Source organism: Panulirus ornatus, chromosome 68 (genome assembly GCF_036320965.1).
Source record: "Panulirus ornatus isolate Po-2019 chromosome 68, ASM3632096v1, whole genome shotgun sequence".
NCBI classification, from domain to species: Eukaryota; Metazoa; Arthropoda; class Malacostraca; order Decapoda; family Palinuridae; genus Panulirus; species Panulirus ornatus.
This window is the reverse complement of record NC_092291.1, coordinates 8,864,749-8,889,468: the sequence shown is the minus strand read 5'-3', so window position 1 is coordinate 8,889,468 and position 24,720 is coordinate 8,864,749. Positions and strand designations below refer to the sequence as shown.

Genomic DNA, 24,720 nt, shown 5'->3' with positions numbered 1-24,720 from the left:
ATTTGCTTACTAGGAAGTTAAGATTTTACTAAGGATGATTTTGCCTTTAGTTTTCTATTTGAAGGCAAATTGTAGTAATTACTAGAAGAAATAAGTGAGCTGTACTTTTCTGTAAGGCTCGTTCAGACCTTGGAGTTTATGAAAAATGAATTAAAGGCACTGTAAACCCAGCTCTAGACCTCTGGCATACAAGTTAACAGCTGTATGTATACCTTGTGCGTGTGACTGACACGTGCGTAAACACATTTGGTTGACTGTGCTGCCTGGTTCGCCTATATTGTCACTATGATGGTGTAATTTGGACATTTCTTTTTTGTCCTATTTTTCTGACCAGAAATTGCAAATGTATAGTGGTGACTGTGAGGACACAACGAATTTCCGCCACCATGACTGACTTTTCTGAAACTTTAGAAACTATAAGGAATAAGGAAACATTTTTTTTTTTCTAGAGGTAAGATTTATGGTCCTAAATTAAAGTCAACAGCATTTTGTTGACTTTTTTTAGTTCTATACACCGCCACAACAAGCGATGAACAGGCCTGATTAATTAGTACATTAACACAAATAATGGATATTACTCTCAGAAGGTAAGTCTAAAGACTTAATCATAAAGAAAAACTACCTCCATACACATACACACACACACACACACACACACACACACACACATATATATATATATATATATATATATATATATATATATATATATATATATGTGTGTGAGTGTGTGTGTGGTAGCATCCAACTCTATGTAGCACAGTAAATGTAGTAGAATACGTCAGGAGTTCGTCCAGTAGAGCCAGCTACTGCACGAACCTTACAGCCAGACCTGACACTACAGAGACGGGGAACACTTGTGTCCCAGACGGTGAAGGTGACGTGTTTGTTACAGACATGTCCTTGAAACCTAACTCTTGCTGAAGACATTTCAGGCTTCCCGACTAGATACTTTAAACACTGCATATGTATTATTACTCTTGATAAACCCTGAGACAGACGTACACGTGTACAAAAAAAAAAAAAAGGAAATCCAAAATGATGGCATTTCCTGCATTCCAAAAATAAAACCAATTTTACACACACACACACACACACACACACACACACACACACATATATATATATATATATATATATATATATATATATATATATATATATATATATATACACACCATCCATCCTCGATCTGCCCCTTCTATGCATAGAACCAGCTATGCAAGTAAGCAAGGATGTCAGTTAAGATTACTACTTATCACTACTAATATGCAAATAGTCTAACAGTGAAAGAAATATTAATTCTGTCACCCAATAGTCACAGAGGCTTGAGTCACTCACGAAAATGTACGCAGTCATATAAAACAGTATAGCTTGTTTGTTCTGATCTTGTATGTTATCCTAAGGTTTTCAAGTCTTTGTTTCTTAGAAGGGTCCCGGAGGGCTCCATCATTTGGTTGGAGGTAAGTGAAGTTTACTGGTTTGATACTAAAAACCATAATTTGGATATTATCTGCATGATACATGTTCTCCTATTTGGTTAGGTTTAGTAAGAGTGGGTCAAGTTTGGGAGCAGAGCGCAATATTATGGTCACTGAGTTGTAATACTGCTTTGTTCCGAGTGACCGACAAGCCTGAGTGACGAAATAGTACATACACATATTTCAGGTGTAATTTTCTTTTCTATAAAGTCTTGGGAACAATGACACCTTCTCTTCAGCTCGTAGTCTTAAACATTCTATCGTCTTTGCTGACAACCGCTAATATACATTTTTTGTAACAATTATATCAAGCATTTTTTCGATGTAATAGATTAACATTACTCAAGTTTTATTCAAAGATGATTCCACATTTCGTCAATGATTGAACTATTTGATGATGCAGCAGGTGCAGTAGAATGGCGCACTGAATTTGTTTGCATATGACTTCATCGACTAACAGGAAGAGAGTCTAAGTTTGTTGTTTGCATATGACTTCATCGACTAACAGGAAGAGCGTCTAAGTTTGCTGTTTTTCCGCAAGACATTTGTTGCCTGAAAAAAAAAAAGAACAAATTCAAATGCATTATACGGAAAAGATGAACGGGTATGTAACAGTCAACTGCAATGAAGTCTGAGAAAAAAAAATCGGTTTAGAGTTTAACAAATTTAAAAGTACTGTTTGTTTATCTAAAGAGAAGCATTTATATGTACACTTATGAAACTAGCTAGGCTAGGAACCCCATGACATCAAGCGCTGGCATTTGTATGATGAAGGAAACACACACTTTCGTTTAGACACAGACTACCTGGAAACATCACCAAATAAACCCGCCTTCTCAGCCCAGTCTTGAATTCTACTCTACTAGACATACATCCATCTGAAAGTACACTCCCCATGCATCTACAAATGACACTTTCTGTTCCTGCGCTCTGCAACATCTCTACAACACTGCAGACACAGCTTCAGCATACCACATCAAGAACGTAACTTTCATCGTGAAGACACAGAGCACTTACTCCTTAACTTTCCTGTACTCACCTCAGACAAACACAAAACCAGTGCACTTCTTAACCTCCGCCCCAGCGCGGTGGACGTGGCCACCTACCTGTGCGTTATGGGAACTCTACAGGATGAATAGGTTTTGCGGTAGAAGGGTAAAGTATACAAAGAGCAAAGTGATTTTTTTTCTTTACCTGATGCAAGCATCGAGATAAGGTGTGGCATCACAATCCTCGTGCGTGAGGCCTCTGTCCAGTCTTGTGACGTCATTGGGCAGGAGGAATCGAAAGCTCAACTGACGCTGCATCAGATGCTTCTCTGAAAGGGCCCTGCGGCATCTTTGTTATTTGGTATATCAGAACATTATGAAATGCCTTATCTAATCCCTTGAGTACGACGGTACGACCCTTGAGGATCAGGGTACCGCCTCTAAGCACGATGTACGACCCTTGAGGAACACGGTACCACCAATGAGCATGACGGTACGACCATGAGATATGATGGCTTGGATTTTGACATGACCGCGTAAGGTTCGTACCGTCGTGTTCCAAGGTACTACTGCGGTGCTCAAGGCGACATCAAGTATCGTTTCAATTAGCCTGATCAATTGCTATGTAATCTTAGTGCCCAGGCTGGCTCCCTTCCCTCCCACCTCACCTCTGCAGCTGGGCGTTAAGCTGTCGCAGGTCTCGTCGTGCGACGGCCCGCAGGACGTGCAGCTGTATCTCCAGCGCCATCGCCTCCTGTTGCAGCTGCTGATGGCGTTGCTCCTGCTCCAGTTGGCTCACCACCTGCTCGTATAGCGCCTCCATCAGCTGCAACGACGGACGTACAGACAGGCAGGGTGCGAGTGGCCCCCACGGACAGACAAGACGAACAGAAATTATGCAAAAGTAAGCCCTTGATAAAGGCAAACCATTCATAGAGGTAAGTCCCTGATAAAGGTAAACCATTCATAGAGGTAAGCCCCTGATAAAGGTAAACCATTCATAGAGGCAAGCCCCTGATAAAGGCAAATCACTCATGAAGACGAGCCACACAGACAGAGGCACAGACGCAGCGTGAAACAGATAAGACGGAAACTGACCTGGTGTTTCAACAAGTCAGCTGCATGTCTCTTGGCCGCGCTCAGTTGCTTGTAGGACTCCAGCTCTGCCTCCAGCACCACCACCTGCGGTAGGAACGGATTAGAGAGAGAGAGAGAGAGAGAGAGAGAGAGAGAGAGAGAGAGAGAGAGAGAGAGAGAGAGAGAGAGAGTCAACCTCTTTCACTCCGGTGATACCTACGGTCAAAGTGACTGCCATACCCACACCTTCCTCTCACTCATATGCCTCTCCCCACAACACTCGCTCAGATTTCACTCCCCTACCTCTCACTCTGGCGCACCCACAGTTTCACTATAGTTCATAAGAGTTCAGAGTCAAATAAGAACTCTCTTGGGCATACTAAGAAGAACGTGGTCTCCATGTTCAGGGCGTTGTACGCTCCCGAAGAGGGACATCTCCACCTTCCACTCCCTCACCCGTGGCGTCCCACAGGACACTAACACTGGCACCCATGTGCACCCTCACCCCTCACAAACGATGTCCCAGTGAATTCTCCCGCTTGGTGGAAGTACTCTATGACCCTGCTGCTGGTGTAAGCGCTGACAGTAGCCCTTATGGACGCTATCTACAACCTCCCCAGGCTGAATCACCAGCAACCAAGATAAGAGTTACACATATCAGCCTCGATTCTAACCCTGTCCCATTTCCTATTGTCGTGCTTGGCATCTGCAGTCTCCACGGTTTTTAGTCCACCAGACTCTTCAATGTTATTCTGGACGATAAACTAAGCTGGAGACATCAAAGTGGCCCCCATCATCGAGTTTTCCAGTCTTCAAGATCTACATTCACTGTAATCTCTAAGACAGCTGGGCTCTGAGCGCCTGAAGTTAACACCCGCACAACTTTCGTTCTCCCTAAACATATATGTCCTTCCCCTGCCTGGTCCTTCATCCCATCCACCACACAACAGGAATAGGTGCACAAATATGCATGCAAGATCATCTTCGAATCCCTCTTATGTCACCTGTCAAGGGGTGCTATAAACGCCCGTCCTCTCACTTTTCTTCAGTCATCTTAGACTTCATTCGATGGTACGAAAAAAAATAAAAAACTACTTCACCATATCCGCCACCGTCATCACCTGCCACCTGAGATCCCTCGTCCCCGAGTTGCAGTTCGTCACCACAACCGCATCCAGCCCATACGAGTTCATACAGACCTCTGCAAGAACATCCCCAAACCAGCCACTGTCAACATATATTGTCTCACGTAAATCTTTCTGTTTAGCGCTCCATCCCTCTTGTTACAGAAACACTCACAATTTTGTGTATTTTTTGCTTCATATTCTAAGCCTCTCGTTTGATCATTATTATCATTATTATTAGTATCATTAATATTATTATTACCCATGGGGTTAGGGTAGAGAGAATACTATTCACTTATTTCCTACGAGTCGTGGAAGGCAATTAAGAAAGGCGGAAGCGGGGCCGCTGGAAATCCTCCCCTCCTGTATTACTTTCGAAATGAAGGAACAGAACAAGGAGCCAAGTGAGGAATTATTCCTCTAAGGCTCAGTCATGTCCTAAACGCTAACTCGCATAAACGGGAAATGGCGAACATGAAAATTATCATTATTATTATCATTATTATTATTATTATCATTATTATCATTACTATCATAATATATAATTTGTTTTCATATCATCCTTTTCTTATACTTCTTATCATTATTACGACTGTGGTTACTGCTGAATTCTCGCTAAAGTTGAATTTAACATTCAGGCAAATAGCTTATGAAATGATCTCATTATAAACTTGTTTTTTTTTTCCTAGACTTGACGCAACAGGTGTCGGGTGGGGGGATGAAAGGAGGTGGGGTGGAGTGAGGGGGTAGAGGAGAGCCACTGCGCAGCTGTAGTGAGGTCAGGAACAGGTAGACTGCTAGGGATGACCCTGATGTTGTGCACTTGTTGGGTGAACATCTGTTGCAATATGGCCGCCGCCACCCGGGCCAGTGTTTACACATGAAGAGAGAGAGAGAGAGAGAGAGAGAGAGAGAGAGAGAGAGAGAGAGAGAGAGAGAGAGAGAGAGAGAGAGAGAGAGAGAGAGCGTCGTGAGCATGTTCTCCAGTTCCCTCACGCACCTCAAGTCCACGTATGCACTCCAGTGTACTCCTTATATATACACCCAGAGACATCCAGTATACCTTAGGCGACTGCAAGGTGAGGGTGGTGTGGTCACGTGTCCGAGAGGGAAAGGAGGGAGTGTGGTGGAGACACTTGTTTGGGAGGTGGGGGGTGGGGGATGATGGGAGGCGGCACATGTGTTTCCCCACCAACCCTCGTGGCCTTTAGGCAGAACAAAGGAGTTGTGTATGTGTGAACGTGAATGTGTAATTACCTATTGTACTGTGCGGGGAGGGAGTTCTACACTCGTAGGGCTCCATCTCTTGTACTGTACGGGGAGGGAGTTCTACACTCGTAGGGCTCCATCTCTTGTACTGTACGGGGAGGGAGTTCTACACTCGTAGGGCTCCATCTCTTGTACTGTACGGGGAGGGAGTTCTACACTCGTAGGGCCTCATCTCTTGTACTGTACGGGGAGGGAGTTCTACACTCGTAGGGCCTCATCTCTTGTACTGTACGGGGAGGGAGTTCTACATTCGTGGGGCTCTATCTCTTAAACCCTCCCTTTCATGATGCATTTTTTTTTCTGTTTAACTTCTTTACGTCATATGGCCTTTGGCAGGCCAGGAACACGCAGTTCACAAACCTCTTTTCATAACTTCTATGTTCGTCCTCTTTTCACTCTCTTTACACTCACTTCCTGCTCTCGTATACCTTCTTGCTACACCCACTCCTTGCTCTCTCATACCTTATGAATGCTGGCTGGGTGTCGTGTCGCCTATACCTTCACCAAAGTCAAACCCTAACTATTGTAGTTTTTGAGAAAACCAACCATAACCGACCCATAACAGCCACTTGCACCACGTCTCCACAGGTCTGTTTCCTCAGCTTATATTCTCAGAGAAACACTTTACATCTGTGTAGTTTCCACTATATATATATATATATATATATATATATATATATATATATATATATATATATATATATATATATATATATATCATCATTGAATTTGGTTTCTTACATCATCTTTCGTCCTTATCAACCACGTTCTTCAAACTCATGCACCACATAATTTTTCAGTGAGTGTATCATGAATGATATTCTTCCTTCATGTTAGTGTATATCGTGATTGGATCGAGTGATGATGGTGGAACAGTAACCTTTCATTCTAGTGAGCTTAGTGACTCTGCCCGTCACGTACTAGTTGATTGGGCCATCTACCAGTGTGTGTGTGTGTGTATGTGTGAGTTTTCAAAGGCTAATGGTGGGCTAATGATATGGTCCGCTGCGAGTTCTAACGACGGAGGTCATCAAGTTCCTCCCCTTGTAGCAACACCACATCTCGACCCAACAGTGCATGTACATCAACATATGTGACCCATCCTTCTTGATACTCCTTCAGGGACCACTGACGTTTACGAGGTGATTCAGTCATTCAAATAACGAACCATCATGGAAATTGTTATTGGGATAGGAAAGAGGATGCAGGTATATATGGTGGGCTGTGTGGTATAGGTGTGTGCCAGGTGTGCATTAGGACCATAAGGGGACCAACCATACCTGATCGTGCAGGGTCGTCGTTGGCGTTCGGCGTGGTCGTCTCCGCAGACTGTGCAGTGCCTGTCGCAGCGATTCGAGGAGCCCTACGAGTCGTCCTCTCCCCGTCCTGTCGTTCCGGGCAGCGGCCGCTCCTTCCTCCAGCGCCGGGACCTCATCACCCCCGCCACAGCACGACCCCGACGACACACACTTGAGAGACGACGCATACGACGACGTTTCCCCCTGACACACCCTCTTTTGCCTGGGGGAGGAGGTGGCAGAGTCGCAGGGGGAGGAAACCAGGGGCGACGATACTACGGAGGGCAGCGGTGAAGGGGTCCCAACGGGAGAGCTTCCCGTCGATGAGTTCCAACGTCCACCGCGAAGCCCGTGGGAGAAGCCAGCTCCGCCCACGTCACTGGGGGAGGTAGACGACGACATCTCCTGCAGGGGGAGGAAGAAAGACCGCTTCCTTGTGCTGGGGTGCAGCTGGGGCGAGGCTGGGGTGAGTTGGGGGCAACACCCGCCCCTGTTACTGCCCCAGCCTCTCGACCAGCGCTCCTGCAGCTCCTGGTATCCGACAGCGAACTTGAGGCTACTGTAGTATTCCTCCTGGGCCGAGTGGCCTGGCAGCTCGGTGTGGACCGGTCCATCGTCCAGGTCCCCAGCCCGCAGTTCCTCTTTCTTTTCGGCGTCATATTCTGGCGGTGCACCGCAAGAGGCGTCAGGATGGTGCAGGCCAGCCATCAGTACTGTGGCTGCTGGCACGTGTTTGTGTGGGTGTGTGACGTTAGGATGGCGCACCGCACACCTGCACACACTCCCCCCCCCCCCCGGCTACTGCTGTTGCTCACACCTGCACTTATCCCCTGAGGCCCCCCCAAACCCGGAATCCGTCCCCCCAAAAAAAAAAAAGAAAAAAAGAATCGGCCCACAGCTGCACAGTCGATAGTGTCAACGCTTAATCGCCAACCTTCGCCTCGTGCGCACCACAAAATATGTTACCAAGGAGGCCAAGTGTCCTCCATGAAAACCAGGGTTACAGGAAACACGTGCTCCAGTCGTCAGAAGGTTGGCAGTGAAGGGCAGGTGTTGCGTCCCTGACAGTGCCCATGACGGCAGCTGCCACACCTGTTCAAGGCAACCCCCTCCTCTCACCCCCACCCCCCTAACTGACAATAAGACACTACTTCACTCAGTTTCTCTGTGTGTCTGTTCGTCTGTATATCTCTTCCTGTATCACCCATAATAGGAAAGAAGGGGGAAATAATGGTGATTACTATGAGCTGGTACATTCCTCTATTACACACATACGTCTGATATTAAAGAAATCGATGTTTACATATGAATACAAAACTACAATGTCAGTGTTTAACAAAGACTGTAAAGCTACCACCAGTAACCCGTGAAGTTCATGGGATGGGTCCCCACGGGTGTAGACCTCCTCCCCGTACGGTAGAAACAGGTGATTAGAAAATTATAAGACAGGAAATTACACACACACACACACACACACACACACACACTCACACACGCACACACAAAGAAGAACCTTTAGCTAGACGACACAAGAAACAAAGCCAAAGAGGAGCAAGGCAGGAGACGTGATTTAAATACATCTACCGTCCACCAACAGGAAAGTTAAACCTATCGGAAAAACCGTAGCTGGTGAAGTTCTGTCTATATATAATGATTAAAACAACAACTTATAACACAAAAGGATACGGGGTACCATGAGGGCCATGGTTCGTTCTGGTTCACACAAACTACCTTCACAGACCTGAAACTGACGACCACGGCGAACAACCTTGGTACTACTCCCTCTAGGGAATGACATTGTTACCAACTCAGACTCAATGCTGTTGGTCAGTGTTGCCATCTAAGTGGTCCCTATTCAGCTTCCCTCATGTAGAATATTATATTTTTCCTGTTTACTTCCTTTGTAATGTCACTTTCTTTCCCTATCATTAACCCTGTAAATGACCCAGTCCATTTGCTCAGTAACCCTTTACTCTTTTATCGCGAGGGCAGATTAACACCTGGGTTGGATGTAGGCCAACTGCCATTCCTAGGATTCGACCCTGTGCTGATTCATCGGGAGTATTTCCAGGTGAAATGCTCACCCTCCTTGGGTCTCTCTGAAGTGATGAGGCTGGTCCACGTTCGAGTGAGGTCTTTAAGTTGTTTCTTTACATCAGAAGTCTAGGTGAGGACACGTTGGTATCGATGGCTTCCGGCCCTGCCTCGCCCGTGGACCGAGGCCTCCAACCCTGGGAGTTGCTTTAGGTGAAGGGTATCTTATCACCCGTCTTGGACTCGAGGCCCTTGGTCACTTAAGGCGTCGTTCCGGTCTCAGGCGTAAGTGTGGGACTAGTGTGTGGTGAGGAGACGAGACTAGACTGGAGACCCTTACCTACCGGTAGAGGCTTCAGGAACTCCCGGGTGAACAAGATACTCACAGTCGTTTTCTTCAGGACGCGTGCCTCTCTCCCAGCGGGTTCCTTCCCTTGGTCGGCAGAGTTCCTCTTGAAGCGACTGAACGCTACTGCGGGTTCGACCATATTGGACTTGTTGGAGAATATCGCCGATAGGAAGATGGCTGGCTGGGTCCCTCTCCTGCCGTAGAAGAATGTCCTCAGAGGCTCCAGCATCTTCCAGGCCTCGCGACGCAGCACCGACGAGCAAACGATGGTGATGACCGGGTACACCGAGCACTGTGGGATGACAACCAGCGTCAGACATGACGGGCGAGCTTCAAGCTGCGGTCAATGTGTCTCACTCACAAATGCATATACACAGGTAGGATATACGTTCTTAAATTCATACCGTCACATAGAAGCACACTGCGTCTAGACAAACAAGAATACAAATACACATTCATACAACTGCATATTGGAGACAGCATCTTGTATGTACGTTAGGTAAGGCAAGCGTGGTAGGGTCCAGAGGGCAGGATAAAAGGTCAGGTAAAATAGAGGTCTAAAGCTACTGGGACGGCAACGATGAATCCGACAGGCTCGCTTTCTAAACGTCCTGCTTCAACGTAAACCTTAGACTGTCGAGTGCGACATCCCATCTATGATGATTCACGAGTGTCGTTGTTCTTCGCGGCGAAGTGTGTGGGACATCGCAAACTCCAGTAGATGCCCACCTTAGGAACGCCTGCTCGGTGTCGGGAAGTGGCAAAGACACACTTACCATCCGCCCATGTTCATGGCGAGTATTGGTAACAAGTGATATTCTTTGGTGCCTCTTAGAATCACTGGGCCGAGTTAAGTCTCGTGACAGAGCGATGATCAATACTATGACACGGGCATGTGTGTGTATAGAAGGAACAAAGTATGTTTGAATGCTAGAATAAACATCAAAACAATTCTAACACAGCTGCATTGGCCTCATTATCTACAGCTGAAGGAAAGGTCTTCCAGTATGTTTAACTTAATGTCACACACCGTTACTATCAATATCACGTGTCAAGAAGGCCATACTACACAACTTGGCAATTTTCACTTTTCTTTACAGACGCTTTTATAAAAATGGCCATAAAATTCTAAAAATTTAGAGTAAAAAATTGTAATTTACCAACTTTACCAAATGATCCTGGGGGATATTAAAGACGATGATTATGGATAATGAGGCTTGGGGGATAAACACCGGCAATTACGGGTAAGTACCTCAGGCCTCTGAAAATCGGGTTAAGGTCGGAAATGAGTGATCGGATATCGGGAGCTGAAGAGAGACACAGTGGTGTTGTAAGGTACAAAGCTACTTGTAAGAAAGATATATTAATTTTTGGCTTTTTCAATGATATATTTGTCTTTGGATTTATGTAGGGGATCTTGCGCTCTATGTGGCCTACTTCAGAGACCTTGTGGCCTACCAGCGAGGCTCACAGCTCTATCTGAGAGATAATGTGGTCGAAATGAGAGACCATTGAGAGATGTTATGAGACCTTGAGAGATGTTATGAGCTGTCTTGAGAATAGTACTAGGCTACTGAAGAGGTGCTATAGCCTACCTGGGAGGATTCTACCTGGAAGGAACCTACCTGGGAGAAACGTACTAGGGAGGAGCATACCTGGGAGGAACCTACTAGGGAGGATTCTGGGTGGGAGGAACCAAGTAGGGAGGAGCCTACCTGTGAGAAACCTACAAGGGAGGATTCTAGGTGGGAGGAACCTAGTAGAGAGGAGCTTACCTGGGAGGATTCTACGTGAGAGGAGCCTACCTGGGAGATCTTAATGAAGAACATGTTGCCCCTGGAGAGCTGGGTGGGGGAGATGAGGCCCCTGTAGCTAGCGACCCGCGTCAGGATGGGCATCAAGAACGTAAGCAGCAGGAACACACACTGGATTAAGCCCGTCTGGGGGAGAGAGGGGTTCTGGCTGAGTGGTTAGTGGGGGAGGGTGGCATAAAGTGCCCAGGATCTTTTGTCGGTAATGTATGACTCCATTGACATTTGGTCTCAGTGACCTTTAACCCCTGACCCCAGTAACCCATAATCCAAGTGACCTGTGACCCATGAACCCCTGTGACTCAATCTCAATGACCTGTGATCCACAACCCCAGTGACCCATGACCCAAGTGACTTGTGACCCATGATCCTAGTGACGGACAACCCCAATGACCTGTGCCCAACGACCCATGAATCCAGTGACCTGTGACTCATAAACTTAGTGACGTGTGACCCATGACCCCGGTAAAGTATGATCTGAGCTGACCCTTGCGGTGATGATGTTCCTGTGTCTGGTCGTGGAAGCTGGGGCGAGGGTACCGGGGCAGGTGAGGGCCAGACTGATGTAGAAGGCGAAGGTCAAGAGGATACACCACAAGTTGAAGACCAGAGAGGCCAGGATGCGGCTGGAAGAGGGCCAGTACCTGCCCGTCATGCAGAGGGCGCTGCCGAAGGGCTGCTCCTCCATCAGGAGGGAGGAGACCAACCAGGCAAGCTGCGACACGACCAGCAGGACGCACCCGGTCCACACGACTGTTCGATTCCGCACTCTGTGCATGCGCAGAGGGGCCGCTACATACAGCAGCCTTGGGTCAGGGAGAAGAATAAAGATACTGACGGAAAAAAAAAATAAACTTAGAAATAAAGCGACTTTGTTGTGCTGTACTTTCAAGTCGTGACCTGAGGCACAGATTATACAGACGTTATTGACAATATGACGCTTATGTTCATGCACAGTCAGGAGAGTTCATGGCATGGTAGTCATTTGGAGGACATACTGTGTGGGTCACAGGTGATAAGGGCGCGGCTGTAACATAAATGGTCGGGACTTTGGTAGATTTGGGTACTTTAGTCTATGAGAATTATTGCGACTTGGAGGATGGGATGACTCTACTTGACAGACGAGACTTTTAGAGTATCCATTAAGGGAGCGGACTCTACATGACCAATGTAACTCTACCTGAAAGAAAGAAAGCGAGTTGAACTCTACCTTAGAGACGAGATCAACAAGAGGCTGAAGCAGAAGTTGGACCAAGTGGCGTAAAGCCATGAGAGAACGACCCTACAGAGGGCGTCCCTGCCGTCGAAGACAATGCCCGTTCCCACCAAGAAGGCATTCAGTGGCACGCCCAAGGCACAGTCGCTCAGGTTGAGGACGCACTGGGCAACCAGCAGCTGCGTGAGGGGCGTCACCAGCTGCGACCGCTGAAGAGACAGCAGGATCAGCAGGCTGTTGGCCAGTCCACCTAAGCCAAGAAACAGAGGAGATAAACCTTGTAGATCCAGTTGCCAAGCTTCATCTTGGTCATTTGACATATGATGGATCGGCGTTTGTAGTGGTGGATGTATGGCGTGTACAGCGTAGGTGAGAAAGCATAACTCGTACAAGTCTCGGGATTCTTGTTTCAGATGGGTGTATGTAGGGTTATTATGGTCTGAATATCTATTCTTCTTCCCAGCTATCGTGTTCGTTGGATGAGAAGGGATCTGCAGGTTTAAGTTGGTGACATGGAAACAAGGGTAAGCTTTCCATTTCTACTAGGGGGTTGTTGGTTGGTTATGAAGTGGTTCGGGTCAGAAGGGTCTACTGCTTTTGCAAAGGAATGAGTGCAGAACATACTGAGGCCAGATCATACTACGAGTGCGCAGGTGTTGAATATCTATGGTTGCTAAACAGCTACTGACTCTCCTGAGTGCTCTGGTTTGTGTGGTTTGGAAGTGTCCTACACCGCTTTTGACAGCTGGATGACCAGACCGATGAGGTGCAGTTCAGGATTGAGCAGATGTATTGTTCGAAGAGGAGCTAAAGGGATTTTCTCTCTTGTTCAAAACTGGTGTCGGTCAGTGCTCTGAGGCATTTAGTTTATTTATGGCCTTTCTGTTGATGTTTTTGGTGTGGGGAGTGAAAATTACGCGTGTGTCATCTATGATGACCAGTATGGCTGGTGTTTTGGTGAGGGCAAGCAGTTGACCGGGGCCGAGGGAAGGTGCATGTTGGATTCACGTCTGACAAGGGTTAAGAGAGAGATGTTGGGCTGCTGTGGCGAAGCAGTGACCTAATTACTTGATCTGGTGTTGTATGTTTGTTGTTACCAAGGTGGTGCGCTGTGAGGATCTGTCACACTGCGGTCTGCAGGAGGTGAGGGGAGGATCACGTAGAATGAGACAGATGAAGGATGGAGAAAAAGCTGTTCCTTGAGAACCACCAGTAAGACGTGTCTCGGTCCTAGTCCGTGGCACGGCAAGACTCACCAGTGATGAGTTTCCCTGTACTGGTTCATGACCAGGACCACCAATGAGGAGTGTCCCGGTACTAGGCTAAACGGGGCTTCTCACCAGTGAGAGTGATGAGAACGTTGAAGGAGGCCCACACGGGGTAGGTGGTAATGCTGTCTTCGTCTGGCCCCGCATCCTCGACGGCCACCCCTCCTCCAGGAAGAAGAAACACCACGCCCTCCTCCGGCGATGCCGTCTGGTTGTAGGATCCCATGAAGTCAGATGATCCTGTAGGATACAGGTAATCAGTTCTTCATGAGAATAATATATATATACATATATATATATATATATATATATATATATATATATATATATATATATATATATATATATATATATATATATATATATATGTATATGTGTGTGTGTGTGTGTGTGTGGGTGTGTGTGTGAACACGAATACTCACACGAGCAATGTAGACAGAAATGTTACCAATCACACAGACACACAGACACAGACACAGACATACACATACACACAGGTAATTGCTGCTGACCTGACCTGTTAGACAATACGGCTACAATTCTCATAAAATTTTTATATTCAGCAAATACAGGCTATGGTTTATACTTTTATGAAAACTGTCACTATTAATAGACGAATTTTCTTTCCATCTTCTATCTCATATCATAACAAAGCTTGTCCTATAAGATGGTATACAGGGAGGCTCCTTCAGCACACAGTTTGAGGCCCCACAACAGCTTTGGTAAAAGTTCTTATCACAACCTCCACACACACTCACATAAACCATCTCCACCACAGCTTAATCCACCATACAAAAAATAACCTTTATTCAATTGTATATCACTTTATGTCATAGTGGTTGGGACTTATATAAACATTGAACAGTCACGTACTCGAGAAGCAGTTTTCACTGCTTTCTGTTAACATATTATTTTCACATTTACGCACACACTTCTGGCCATTCAGTTTTCAACACTCATTTATATGGATAACTGGTTATATATATATATATATATATATATATATATATATATATATATATATATATATATATATATATATATATATATATATATATATAACCACAAGTGACAAACAGAAAACGGGAGCCTACCCAGCCGTCCCAGGATGTAGATTGCGGAGGTCTGAGCTGGGACAAGGAAGTCCTCTCCCTCTCTCACCCTTGCTACCCCTCACTCATCTGCGCAAGCTCTCACTCTCCCTCTCCCTCTCCCAATACTCTAGTTAGCGGCGGGTATGTGTGCACCCTATTAGACGGACGAAATCGGTAGTATGTTTGTAGTGACTTGGAATGATATCCAATTAATCGTTGAAATGTGATTAATCATAATCCAATTGCATTCATGGTTCACATGACGGTAATCCACCTTGGATTGAAGTCAAATCACACATACATTCAAGTTTCTATGAACAATACCGTTACACAACACACAAAACCCCCCAATGAACTGCGAGATAATTCGTCTCAGTTTAAGCGACTACTAAATTCAAAACTGGTCAGATATATTTAATTATCATCAGACGTTATCGTTGGCATACCTCTGAGCTGGGGTTCATTCCAATGTTGTCAGTATTATCTTAATGTCCAGACACGAGGCATGGGAACCGTAAATAAACCGAGGTTCCAATGTTATTCTGATTATTGACGTGAGTGTTGGCAGCATGTGCTACCTCACGCCCAGGAGCAGGGGATAAAATTCATCAACAATAGAAGTGGGGGAGGGAGGACTTAGGGACAATAGCACCCACCCCGCAATTCAAGCTTGTTATCACCAGCTTATCAGTGGGCAATAAAAGGCAGCCAGCTTCCCACTGCCCAACAGGCCCTTACATGACAGCTACTGACTGAGCCGTCCCCTACGCCGTAGCTCACAGACCAGTCTTCCTTGCTGTGTGTGTGGCTACAGACCCTCCCCATCGTGTGCGGTGTTGGTACAGACGTCGTCACAGCCTATAGGCATTCGTCCATATACGTGCAGCGCATCGTCTGTAGATTTACATCGGAACCAAAGATAGTTGTAAACTAATGGTATTTTGTGATCTGCGGCCATTTTGGGGTCATATATCTTTTTTTTTTTGCGTGTTGTGATGAAATTTCAGAAACAGCGATAAGGAACGTTGAACAAGGTCACAGCTACAAATGCTGCATTACTGCAGTCACTAGAGGTATTTGGCTGAATCATCTGAGATTGAATGGGTCGATAAGGAGAACCTACGTAGAGATCCAGACCACAAGCCGATAAACAGAGAGCAGTTATGAAATTCAATGTTATAATCCAGATCCTTGTGCTAGGCGTCCCATGTCTGCAAGCTTTGAACAGGGACACAAATTATGTGAGGCCTAGTCCCTACCAATACACTTCCACATATCACAGTCACCTCCGCAGCTGTAAGGCCTTCACTGACCTCCTACAACTAGTGGAGACTGGCCAGAAATATCTCCTAAGCTTCCAGGCAACCAGTCACGACAACAACACCAGCAGCAATGAGACAAAACCTTACCTAACTCACCGAGCGGAACTTTGGATTAACAAGTTCTACAAACAACTTCCTCGGGCCACCAAACGCTGCAGCTTGCCCAAACCCTTGGATAGCATACTCGAGGAACAAGTTAACATCAGCTACAAGGGTCTTACTCATCCAAAAGGTGACAGCTATGTACAGGTTGAGAGGGCTGGGCTGAGGAAACACTTTACCGGGAACGTCAGCGACAACTGTCATTCATCTACGAGAAATAAAAAGAAATGTGTGACGGCGTTGGCCGCGGAGCTGCTGGAGATGGCATCCAGAAAAGGGGAAGCGTTGTCACCTGAAGGAGAGGTCCACAGGATACCTGAAGCAGAGGTTCTGATGCTGCTGTTGAAGATCCTGCGACTGGTTCGGCCGGGGAAGTCTATCTCACAAGAACCTCAGTGGAAAAGTACTTGTACCATTTGTTATTCTAGTTTCTTAATGTATACAATCAGTAACTTCATCCGTTCGCGAGGTTATCAGTCTTGGAAACATGAAACCAATTACTTCCAACTTTCATTAACACATCATTTCCCAATCCCTCTGTTAAAAGAGTATCATATTTGTTCAAATCAAATTTGTAGTAGTTGATGTTTCAAACAAGAACATCATACGGCTTCTTTTAGTCGTACGTAAACTTGACATTGTTTGGTTTAAATCACTTTCAGAAATGTTCATCTTAACGAAACACACACCCACACACACACACACACATTATATATATATATATATATATATATATATATATATATATATATATATATATATATATATATATATATATATATATATATATCACTTGCTGCTCATAGCCTATACAAGATAACTTTTAGTGCCCAAAAAGAGACGCTTATTCGCTATCATAGTAACAGGTGTTGAGGTTTTAGTCGTCTTTCTTTTCTCCTCAGTGTCCTCAACAGACCTGGGAAAACCTGTGGGAGTGAGAGAAGGTGTGGTGAAGGAGAGCATAGTGGAGGGAGGCGTGGTGGAGGTGAACACGTCAAGCATGGTGAGGGAGGTGCCAGCGACGTACCTAAGCTTGGCCCTAGGACCACTGCTCATCAAACATGGGTGGATGACTTTCAACACCAGGTGAGTGCTCACCTCACCTTGCCTTCGGTGGATGACCACCTTCATGGGGGGAGGGGGGGGGGGAAGTTAACTCTAACCTTAAGGGACATAATGACACGATCTGTCTTTCCCCAGCTCGCCCCAGCTGTTGATCCTGACCCGCGCCTTGGCCCCCGCTATCCTCCGGATGGGAGGATCGTCAGCCAACCTCATCACCTACGACCCGACGGTGCTGGAGCCTACTTTGCCTAAGAGCGACATCGATATCTCTTCTTTCAATGACGCCCCAGAATCATTAGAGTTCCCTCATGGCTCCCAACCCATGTTCGAGCTTCCTAAGGACGTCAGAGGAAAAAGCTTTTTCCAGACTGACGGCAACCTGAATCAGGATTATCATGGGGCTTCTGTGAGTGACCTCAACAAGGGCGCTGTCCCCCACACCAGTCTACCCTACACACAGAAGACCCGGCACAACCCCTTTAGCGGCCCCGTCAGTGGCGAACGGGCCGGACCGATTTTTACGGATTACTTCGGTGAGCTCCTCTCTGAAGACAGCTACAGCAGAGCCTCGAAGGATAACTTCACCATGACAGGCAAGAAAATATGCTCATTTACATCTCCTTTTGTTTGGGTGTCAAATTAAAATGTTCAGGTAGACAGTTCTAAGTCAAAAATCTTCGGTGACGTTCCACCTCATTCTTGCGCCATAAACAACGGAACAGCGATCTTTGTTCTAGTGCGACTTAGAGCTCACCTCCCGACAATGTTGCACTTTCATCTCTGCTGGTGTCTCGTTTTCTCTTCGCAATGCTTTAACTCAAGGTACTGTTGCCGGTTATTAATATAATTTCTTTTGTATAAAAGTACACTCAGACTTGCAACAGGTAAATATATGTATATAATCAGGCTCGATGTTTATGGGTTAAGATGCCACATAGCGCTACGGCTAGAGTTGGGAAATTAATGTGCAAATTCCAAGGTGGCTGAGGATATAGCTATGAATGTCTTTCTTGATCGTTGATCCCATTTGATCCATGGAAGGGATTTGTGGATTGTAGAATTCGGGAGTGGTTAGTTGAAGGATTATTGAGACTGCTGTGATGAGGGAAGGGATAGGAAATGAATGTGAATATTAAGGGCTCAATCCAGGGGCACCATCGTCTATCATATTTGGTGTAAAATTCTATTTCTGCTTGTGTTAGGATCTACTGACAACCACTTGATGTCCAGACATTTTGTTAGGATCTACTGATAGCCACTTGATGTCTGTTATAAACATTTGCTCGCAATAGTCACGTCCTTGCTTACTGTGTGCAGCTGGAGACTGGAACCGGCTGCTAGACTTTGCCGAGGCTGTGGGGATGCAGCTGCTGTTCGACGTGAACCAATTCTATCGCGACGAGGACGGGTGGGAGCCCAGTAACGCCAGGCTCCTCATGCAAGACACGGCCGCCAGGGAAGCTCGCCTCATCTGGCAACTCGGCAACGGTAATTCTATCTACAAAGAATATTATTTGTTCTCTTTTATTGAAATCTTAAGCTTCATATCTCAGTATATTAAGAAGGCTTAACTTGTATAAAATTTACGTCAGTGATACTGTTATTCCTTGAATTGTTACTCGAGGATGGCGTGTCTGACTTTAAGTGATTGCGCTGTGATACTGACAATGATGGCCTTAATGACCTTGGTAATCGATAGGCCTAAAGCGTAAATGACCAACGAACCAAACATGACAACACTGGCAGTAGATGAGAGTAACGTCCATAACAATCAACTAACGACAATACCGAACTTCGTGTATATAATATTTCCATAAATCCTTTTGAATTTATTCGTGAACAAGATTTTCCTGTGTGTGTTGCTTCCCCTCTGTTCAACTTAGCCCAGCGGCTTCCATACCTAACATAGCAGCCCTCGCAACTCAACGAAATTTCGTTTACGTCTCCTTCATTAAATAATTTTTCACGAACAAGTTAAACTACGTCATGAAGTCTTCAAGTCCTTCTGGTTTTCATTTTATGTGTGCAGTTGAAGTACGTTCCATGATGTTTGTTGAATGGCTATTTCTTTTTGATCTTATCACTGAGGAATGCCACGAGGAAATGTTTGTGAGGGTCAAATAAATGCGTCAAGAAAAGCATTGAGAGGGCAGTGATAATTCTTGTTAGGCTGCTGCAATCACTTGACTACTCTGGTTCTTCCCTTCTTATTTTGGAAGTGTCCCTCCAAAAGACCTCGTTCCCCCTAGCCGACGATGCGTCTCCATCCCTGACTCCCCGCAGCCTAGCTGCCAAAGGTTTAAACGGGAAAGCGATCCTTTGCCTCCATAACACGCCACTGACTCCAAAACTGGGTAGCTCCAGCTTTGGTACCTAAAACCAATGCATACGTACACACAAGAAACTCCAGACTTTCGCTCTTCCTTAGGCAAAGTTGGAACTAACGCTACTCCCGACCACTTCCACAGAACCCAACTCATACAAACACAACTACAACTTCACCATCAGCGGTGAGCAGGCGGCCCTGGACTTCAGTCGGCTGCAGGAGGAGTTGTCACATCACTTCCCGCAGGAGCAAGACCGATGTATTGTTGGCCCAGACGTCACGCGACCTAAGAAGCCGCCCCAGGAGGACGCCTCTTCCAACCATGGTATGGCTTGGTGGACCCCTGGCTACGGTTACGACTTTTTGCAATTTCATGAAATATGGTTGAATGAGATTAGAAAAAATTTGGGGTTACTCAATGTGAAAATAGTATGCTGTGTTGAGCACAGGCATTCAGAGATTTTAAACGAGCCATTTTTTCAATATTCCAAAATAACGTAAACTTGGCACGTTTCCATAAGTTCTGCTGATATCTACATGCATTTCACTGACTTTTACGTTGATTAACCCCAAGTTTTCCCTTATCTTCATAGTCCTCACCAATATTCTTATTCACTAAAAAGAACATTAACTTATGCTCTAAAGCATAATCTGGCCTTCTAAATCAACTTTACTAAGTGTAAAGAATGCATCATAACAGTCTCATTCAATTCAGTAAAAGAATTGAGTGGCGGAGTTAAACTGGCATTTGACCATTACATATCCCTCACTAATACTCCGGATAGCGAAAAGGACTACGAGATGTAGAGGACTGTAGCTAGGAATTCTTCACCATCTCGCCTGATCCTGGACTTATCCTATGTATTCCTGTACCATATACTCAATCCAGGACCTTACTCCAAAAATCCTCCACACTACCTTGTCCTGGACCCATATGCTAGGAATCCTAATCAATATTATGCAGTCACCAGCGAAGTAATACGATAGTCTCTCCAAATCTGACCTTACTATCATGGCTTTAGGGTCACTACCTCCTACCAGCCTTGCTGACGGCTTGGACTACATGCAAGAGTTCCTGGAGAACGTGAAGATCAACCTGATGGCGGCAACGTGGCACCAGTAAGTCCTCCTGAGGCGCGTGTACACTCCCACGCACACTGACCTCTAGATGTGTATACTAGTAAACAAAGTTCCTGGGGCACGCCGGATATATCAATTTACCAGTACAAGCCCATCTGAAGAATTTAGGTGGTGGCTGAAAAAAATGAGAATGGGAATAGTATATTAACCTGTCTTTTTCATATGATATTAATGTCAATAAAACATTTCAATAGCGATATTTGCTGGTCGAGATAAAGGGATCGGTACTGCTTCGTTCAGGCGTGTCTCAAAAGACTATATATCGAGACAGAAGACTTGGTACTGCTTCGTTCAAGCGTGTACAAAGACAATTTGCTGAGTAGAGGGCTCAGTACTGCTTCGTTCAGGCGAGTCTCAAGACCATTTGTCGAAACAGAGGGTTTAGTACTGCTTCGTTCTGGCGCGTCCCAGGATTTCTGTTCATGTCTGTGCATCATTGACTTCACGCACACGCAGTGACACAATATATGTACGCATAATGATATATGCATGTGGAGGAAGTCGGATATATGAATGTGCAAACACCTCCAACTACAAGTAACACAAGATGATTATCTTAAGACCTTGATACATATACATATATAGACTTAAGAGGAGACATACACTGACGTACATGATAATTGTGAACTTATATAGGGATACAAAATCTTTGGACAAAATATAAAGATAAAAATTAAAAGAAAAAAAAAGACGTAGAGACATTAGATTTAGTGATGGTAATTAAGATACAGAATTCATTTATTTCCCACAAAGTTCAAGTCTGGTTTGTGCTTATGATACACATTTACATAACCATGGAACGTAGGTTGATTAGATATACAACACAGCATCTCTAACCTCGAGATCTATAAGTCACACCTTTATTATAGCTAATCTAACAAGATCCTTCCAATAAACCTCACCCAAATCCTGAACCTTTCCAAACCGTCACCCTAATCAAACCATTAAGCAATGTGTTCACGGCCTTATCTCCAGACGGCCAAAACCTGGATCGCTCATTGCATATCCAGACAGAATATCTAAACTTATCTCTGAACAAGATTTGTGAATAACTCGGGTTCTCCAAGAACAATGTTAATTCTAGTATTAAGGCATCTGAACCACCCAGTGTTTTGCTGTGCTCCATTGTCTTCTCTAACTCAGCACATCCCACACCCTACAACCTACTTGTCCAATCTGACCCATAACCACAATACCCGGCCTCACACCCCTGCTGCTCCTCTTGCAGGTACTACATGGACGGACACACGGCTGAGCTCGAGGACTTCCTCTCCCCCGACATTCTGAACCAGCTGGTGTGGCAGACGGCAGAGATGGTGGCCGTCCGGGACCAGCTGTCCCCGGGCACTCCTCTTTGGCTCAGTAAGCTGCTCAGTAGACCACCGGTGGAACGATAAGTCACCCGGATATTTAGGAAGAGGCTGGAAATGTTTTCATGTGACGATGGGACTAGCTCATTAAAGATCATCAGATGACTCATGAAGAAAAAAGTCGAGAAAAATAATAGTTCTCTTTTTTTATCAACAAAGATTAATAGTCTTAAATTCTTTTGGTTAACAGCCGAGACCAGTTCAGCCTGGGGGGGTGGGGCCCCCGGCATGAGCAACGCCTACGTCGGGGGGTTCCTGTGGATGGACAAACTGGGGGTGGCCGCCCGCGGAGGTGTCGACCTAGTAGCCAGACAGACACTTTACAAGGGTAACTACGCCCTCATCGACGCCGACCTCCTGCCCTACCCGGTGAGTCAGAAAGCGAGAAAGATGCCATAACAAATTTGGACGTTCACTAGCTACAGGCCTGACGCTTTCACTTCTACAGGACTACTGGTTGTCGGTGCTGTACAAGAGACTAGTGGGAGGGCGAGTCCTGGACCTGAGCCTCAGTCACGCCCCGCCCACTACACGCCTCTACGCTCACTGCCAAAGGAACTTCACCCAAGACTACACACCAGGTAGGCCTGGGTGCGGGTGGCCGGGCTCTCTCCCTCAGGAAACTCTTGCAGGTTCGCCCTGCATCACGCCCCTCACTGGTACACTAACACTTGGCATCAATGTACTTCTGACTCCAGCTTCTGATATCTCTGTTTACAAGCCAGCTTTAGATTCACTTGATAGAAATAGATACTAGCCAGAAAAAAATTGGACGTAAGGTTACTTCACATCCATTTTTTATGCTGTTATTTGACAGTTTGACCCAATACTCTGCTCCTTGACTCTGCAGGCAGCGTGGTGGTGTACGGGATGAACCTGGCCAACGAGACGACCCAAGTGAGTCTCAGCGACGACCTGGCCCTCTCCGAGATCCTCCAGTACCTGCTTCAGGCTCCTGACGGGGACCTACGCTCCGGGTATGTATGTAACACACACCCATGGTATGTCCTCACATACTGTCTTACAGACAGACCATGTACGGACACCAGATATATCCTTGTACACACACACACACACACACACACACACCACACACACACCGGATAAGTGGATGACACTGTTTTGTGAGAGGCATGTTCTTCCACGGGCCTCCTGGGGTATGGGAGTCGGCTTTGCCTACAAGGGCGTGTGTCTTGCCTTTCTCCTCTCCCCAGGGCTCGCCCACTCTGGTCCTAGGAGACGATGGAGTGACAGGAGGGAAATGAAGGGGGGGAAAGAGTGTGAGGAATGTGAGTTATGAGTGAATTAATTCGTTGGTTTCTCATTAGGGACGTGCTGCTGAACGGTTGGCAGCTTCAGGTGACGGGGGAAGGTTCTCTTCCTGACCTGCTGCCTGTGGACGTTCCCCCAGGAGTCATCCACTTTCCGCCAACCTCCTTCGGCTTCTGGGTGCTGCCTCACGCCCACGCCCGAGCCTGCATGTAGTCCAGGACAGCTCATATACGCCCACGTCTCTTGTGTAGCCTAAGGCAGCCCTCACCTGCTTCACACATACATGCACTCAGATCACATCATATCCACGGATCTGTGTCACCCAGCTCACTGATCTGTGCCATCCAACCCGCGAATCTGTGCCACCCAGCCGAGTGATCCGTGCCACCTAGCCCACTGATCTATGCCACCTAGCCCACGGATCTGTGTCACCCAGCACACGAATATGTGCCATCCAGCCGACTGATATGTGCTACCCGGTATACAGATCTGTGCTACCCAGTCCACGGGTCATGAACCCAGCATCACCGTTCGCTCCCAACACCCACACATCACTAACTTTTCTTGTGTTTTAAGGAAAATTTTGATTTTATCCTTTAGATTATTCGTAGACAATATGTACTTGTCGTATGGTGCCTTAATGAATTTCTGTATCATGATTATGATGTGAAAAGTATTAGCCCAATAAAGAAGAAACTGATCTCACTACACAGCCGTTTCCTTCTTTGTCTACGTCAGGAATCACCGTCATGACAGTCCCCGGCGGTCATACGTCCCTGGCGGCATACCTTATCAAACATCATCTTCGTCATGTGGTTTGCTGTTGATTGTCACTTCCCATTTTAGAAAAGAAATAGCTTGAACTCCATCTGGTCCCGAGATGAGAGAGAGAGAGAGAGAGAGAGAGAGAGAGAGAGAGAGAGAGAGAGAGAGAGAGAGAGAGAGAGAGAGAGAGAGAGAGAGAGAGGTAGCTGTGCAACCCGACCGCCAAGAATAGATGCTGATAAGCTGCGTCAACAATAGACAATCACATGGACAATAGGAGCCGCCTCCGCCACCCATGTGACCACCAAGTTATCAGCGGGCGGTAGAAGCCAGCTTCCCTCTGACCCG

The 24,720-nt window shown here is 46.0% G+C and overlaps 3 protein-coding genes across 4 annotated transcripts; 1 reads left to right on the top strand and 2 right to left on the bottom strand.

The window, feature by feature from the left end:
* Positions 1 to 449: 449 nt before the first annotated feature.
* LOC139747285 (uncharacterized) lies at positions 450 to 8,023 on the bottom strand. Of its 2 annotated transcripts, none has more exons than XM_071659393.1 (4): positions 7,221 to 8,023; positions 3,569 to 3,652; positions 3,139 to 3,296; positions 450 to 2,810 (listed from the first exon to the last, which is right to left on the bottom strand). In XM_071659393.1, the coding sequence occupies exons 1-4, from the start codon at positions 7,944 to 7,946 to the stop codon at positions 2,672 to 2,674; spliced, it is 1,107 nt and encodes a 368-aa protein (XP_071515494.1). In that variant the 5' UTR covers positions 7,947 to 8,023; the 3' UTR covers positions 450 to 2,671. The 2 variants fall into 2 exon arrangements, with proteins under 2 accessions (XP_071515494.1, XP_071515496.1); XM_071659395.1 differs by having other exon boundaries at positions 450 to 2,799; positions 7,221 to 8,021.
* A 1,509-nt stretch (positions 8,024 to 9,532) lies between these two features.
* Positions 9,533 to 15,968, bottom strand: LOC139747273 (uncharacterized). The gene is made up of 6 exons (XM_071659378.1): positions 15,827 to 15,968; positions 13,989 to 14,156; positions 12,643 to 12,898; positions 11,920 to 12,238; positions 11,397 to 11,561; positions 9,533 to 9,958 (listed from the first exon to the last, which is right to left on the bottom strand). The coding sequence occupies exons 1-6, from the start codon at positions 15,966 to 15,968 to the stop codon at positions 9,533 to 9,535; spliced, it is 1,476 nt and encodes a 491-aa protein (XP_071515479.1).
* A 66-nt stretch (positions 15,969 to 16,034) lies between these two features.
* Positions 16,035 to 24,315, top strand: LOC139747426 (heparanase-like). The gene is made up of 11 exons (XM_071659764.1): positions 16,035 to 16,837; positions 17,337 to 17,520; positions 17,635 to 18,092; positions 18,817 to 18,987; positions 19,968 to 20,150; positions 20,848 to 20,944; positions 22,194 to 22,327; positions 22,526 to 22,704; positions 22,784 to 22,916; positions 23,186 to 23,312; positions 23,664 to 24,315. The coding sequence occupies exons 1-11, from the start codon at positions 16,174 to 16,176 to the stop codon at positions 23,818 to 23,820; spliced, it is 2,487 nt and encodes an 828-aa protein (XP_071515865.1). The 5' UTR covers positions 16,035 to 16,173; the 3' UTR covers positions 23,821 to 24,315.
* Positions 24,316 to 24,720: the final 405 nt, after the last annotated feature.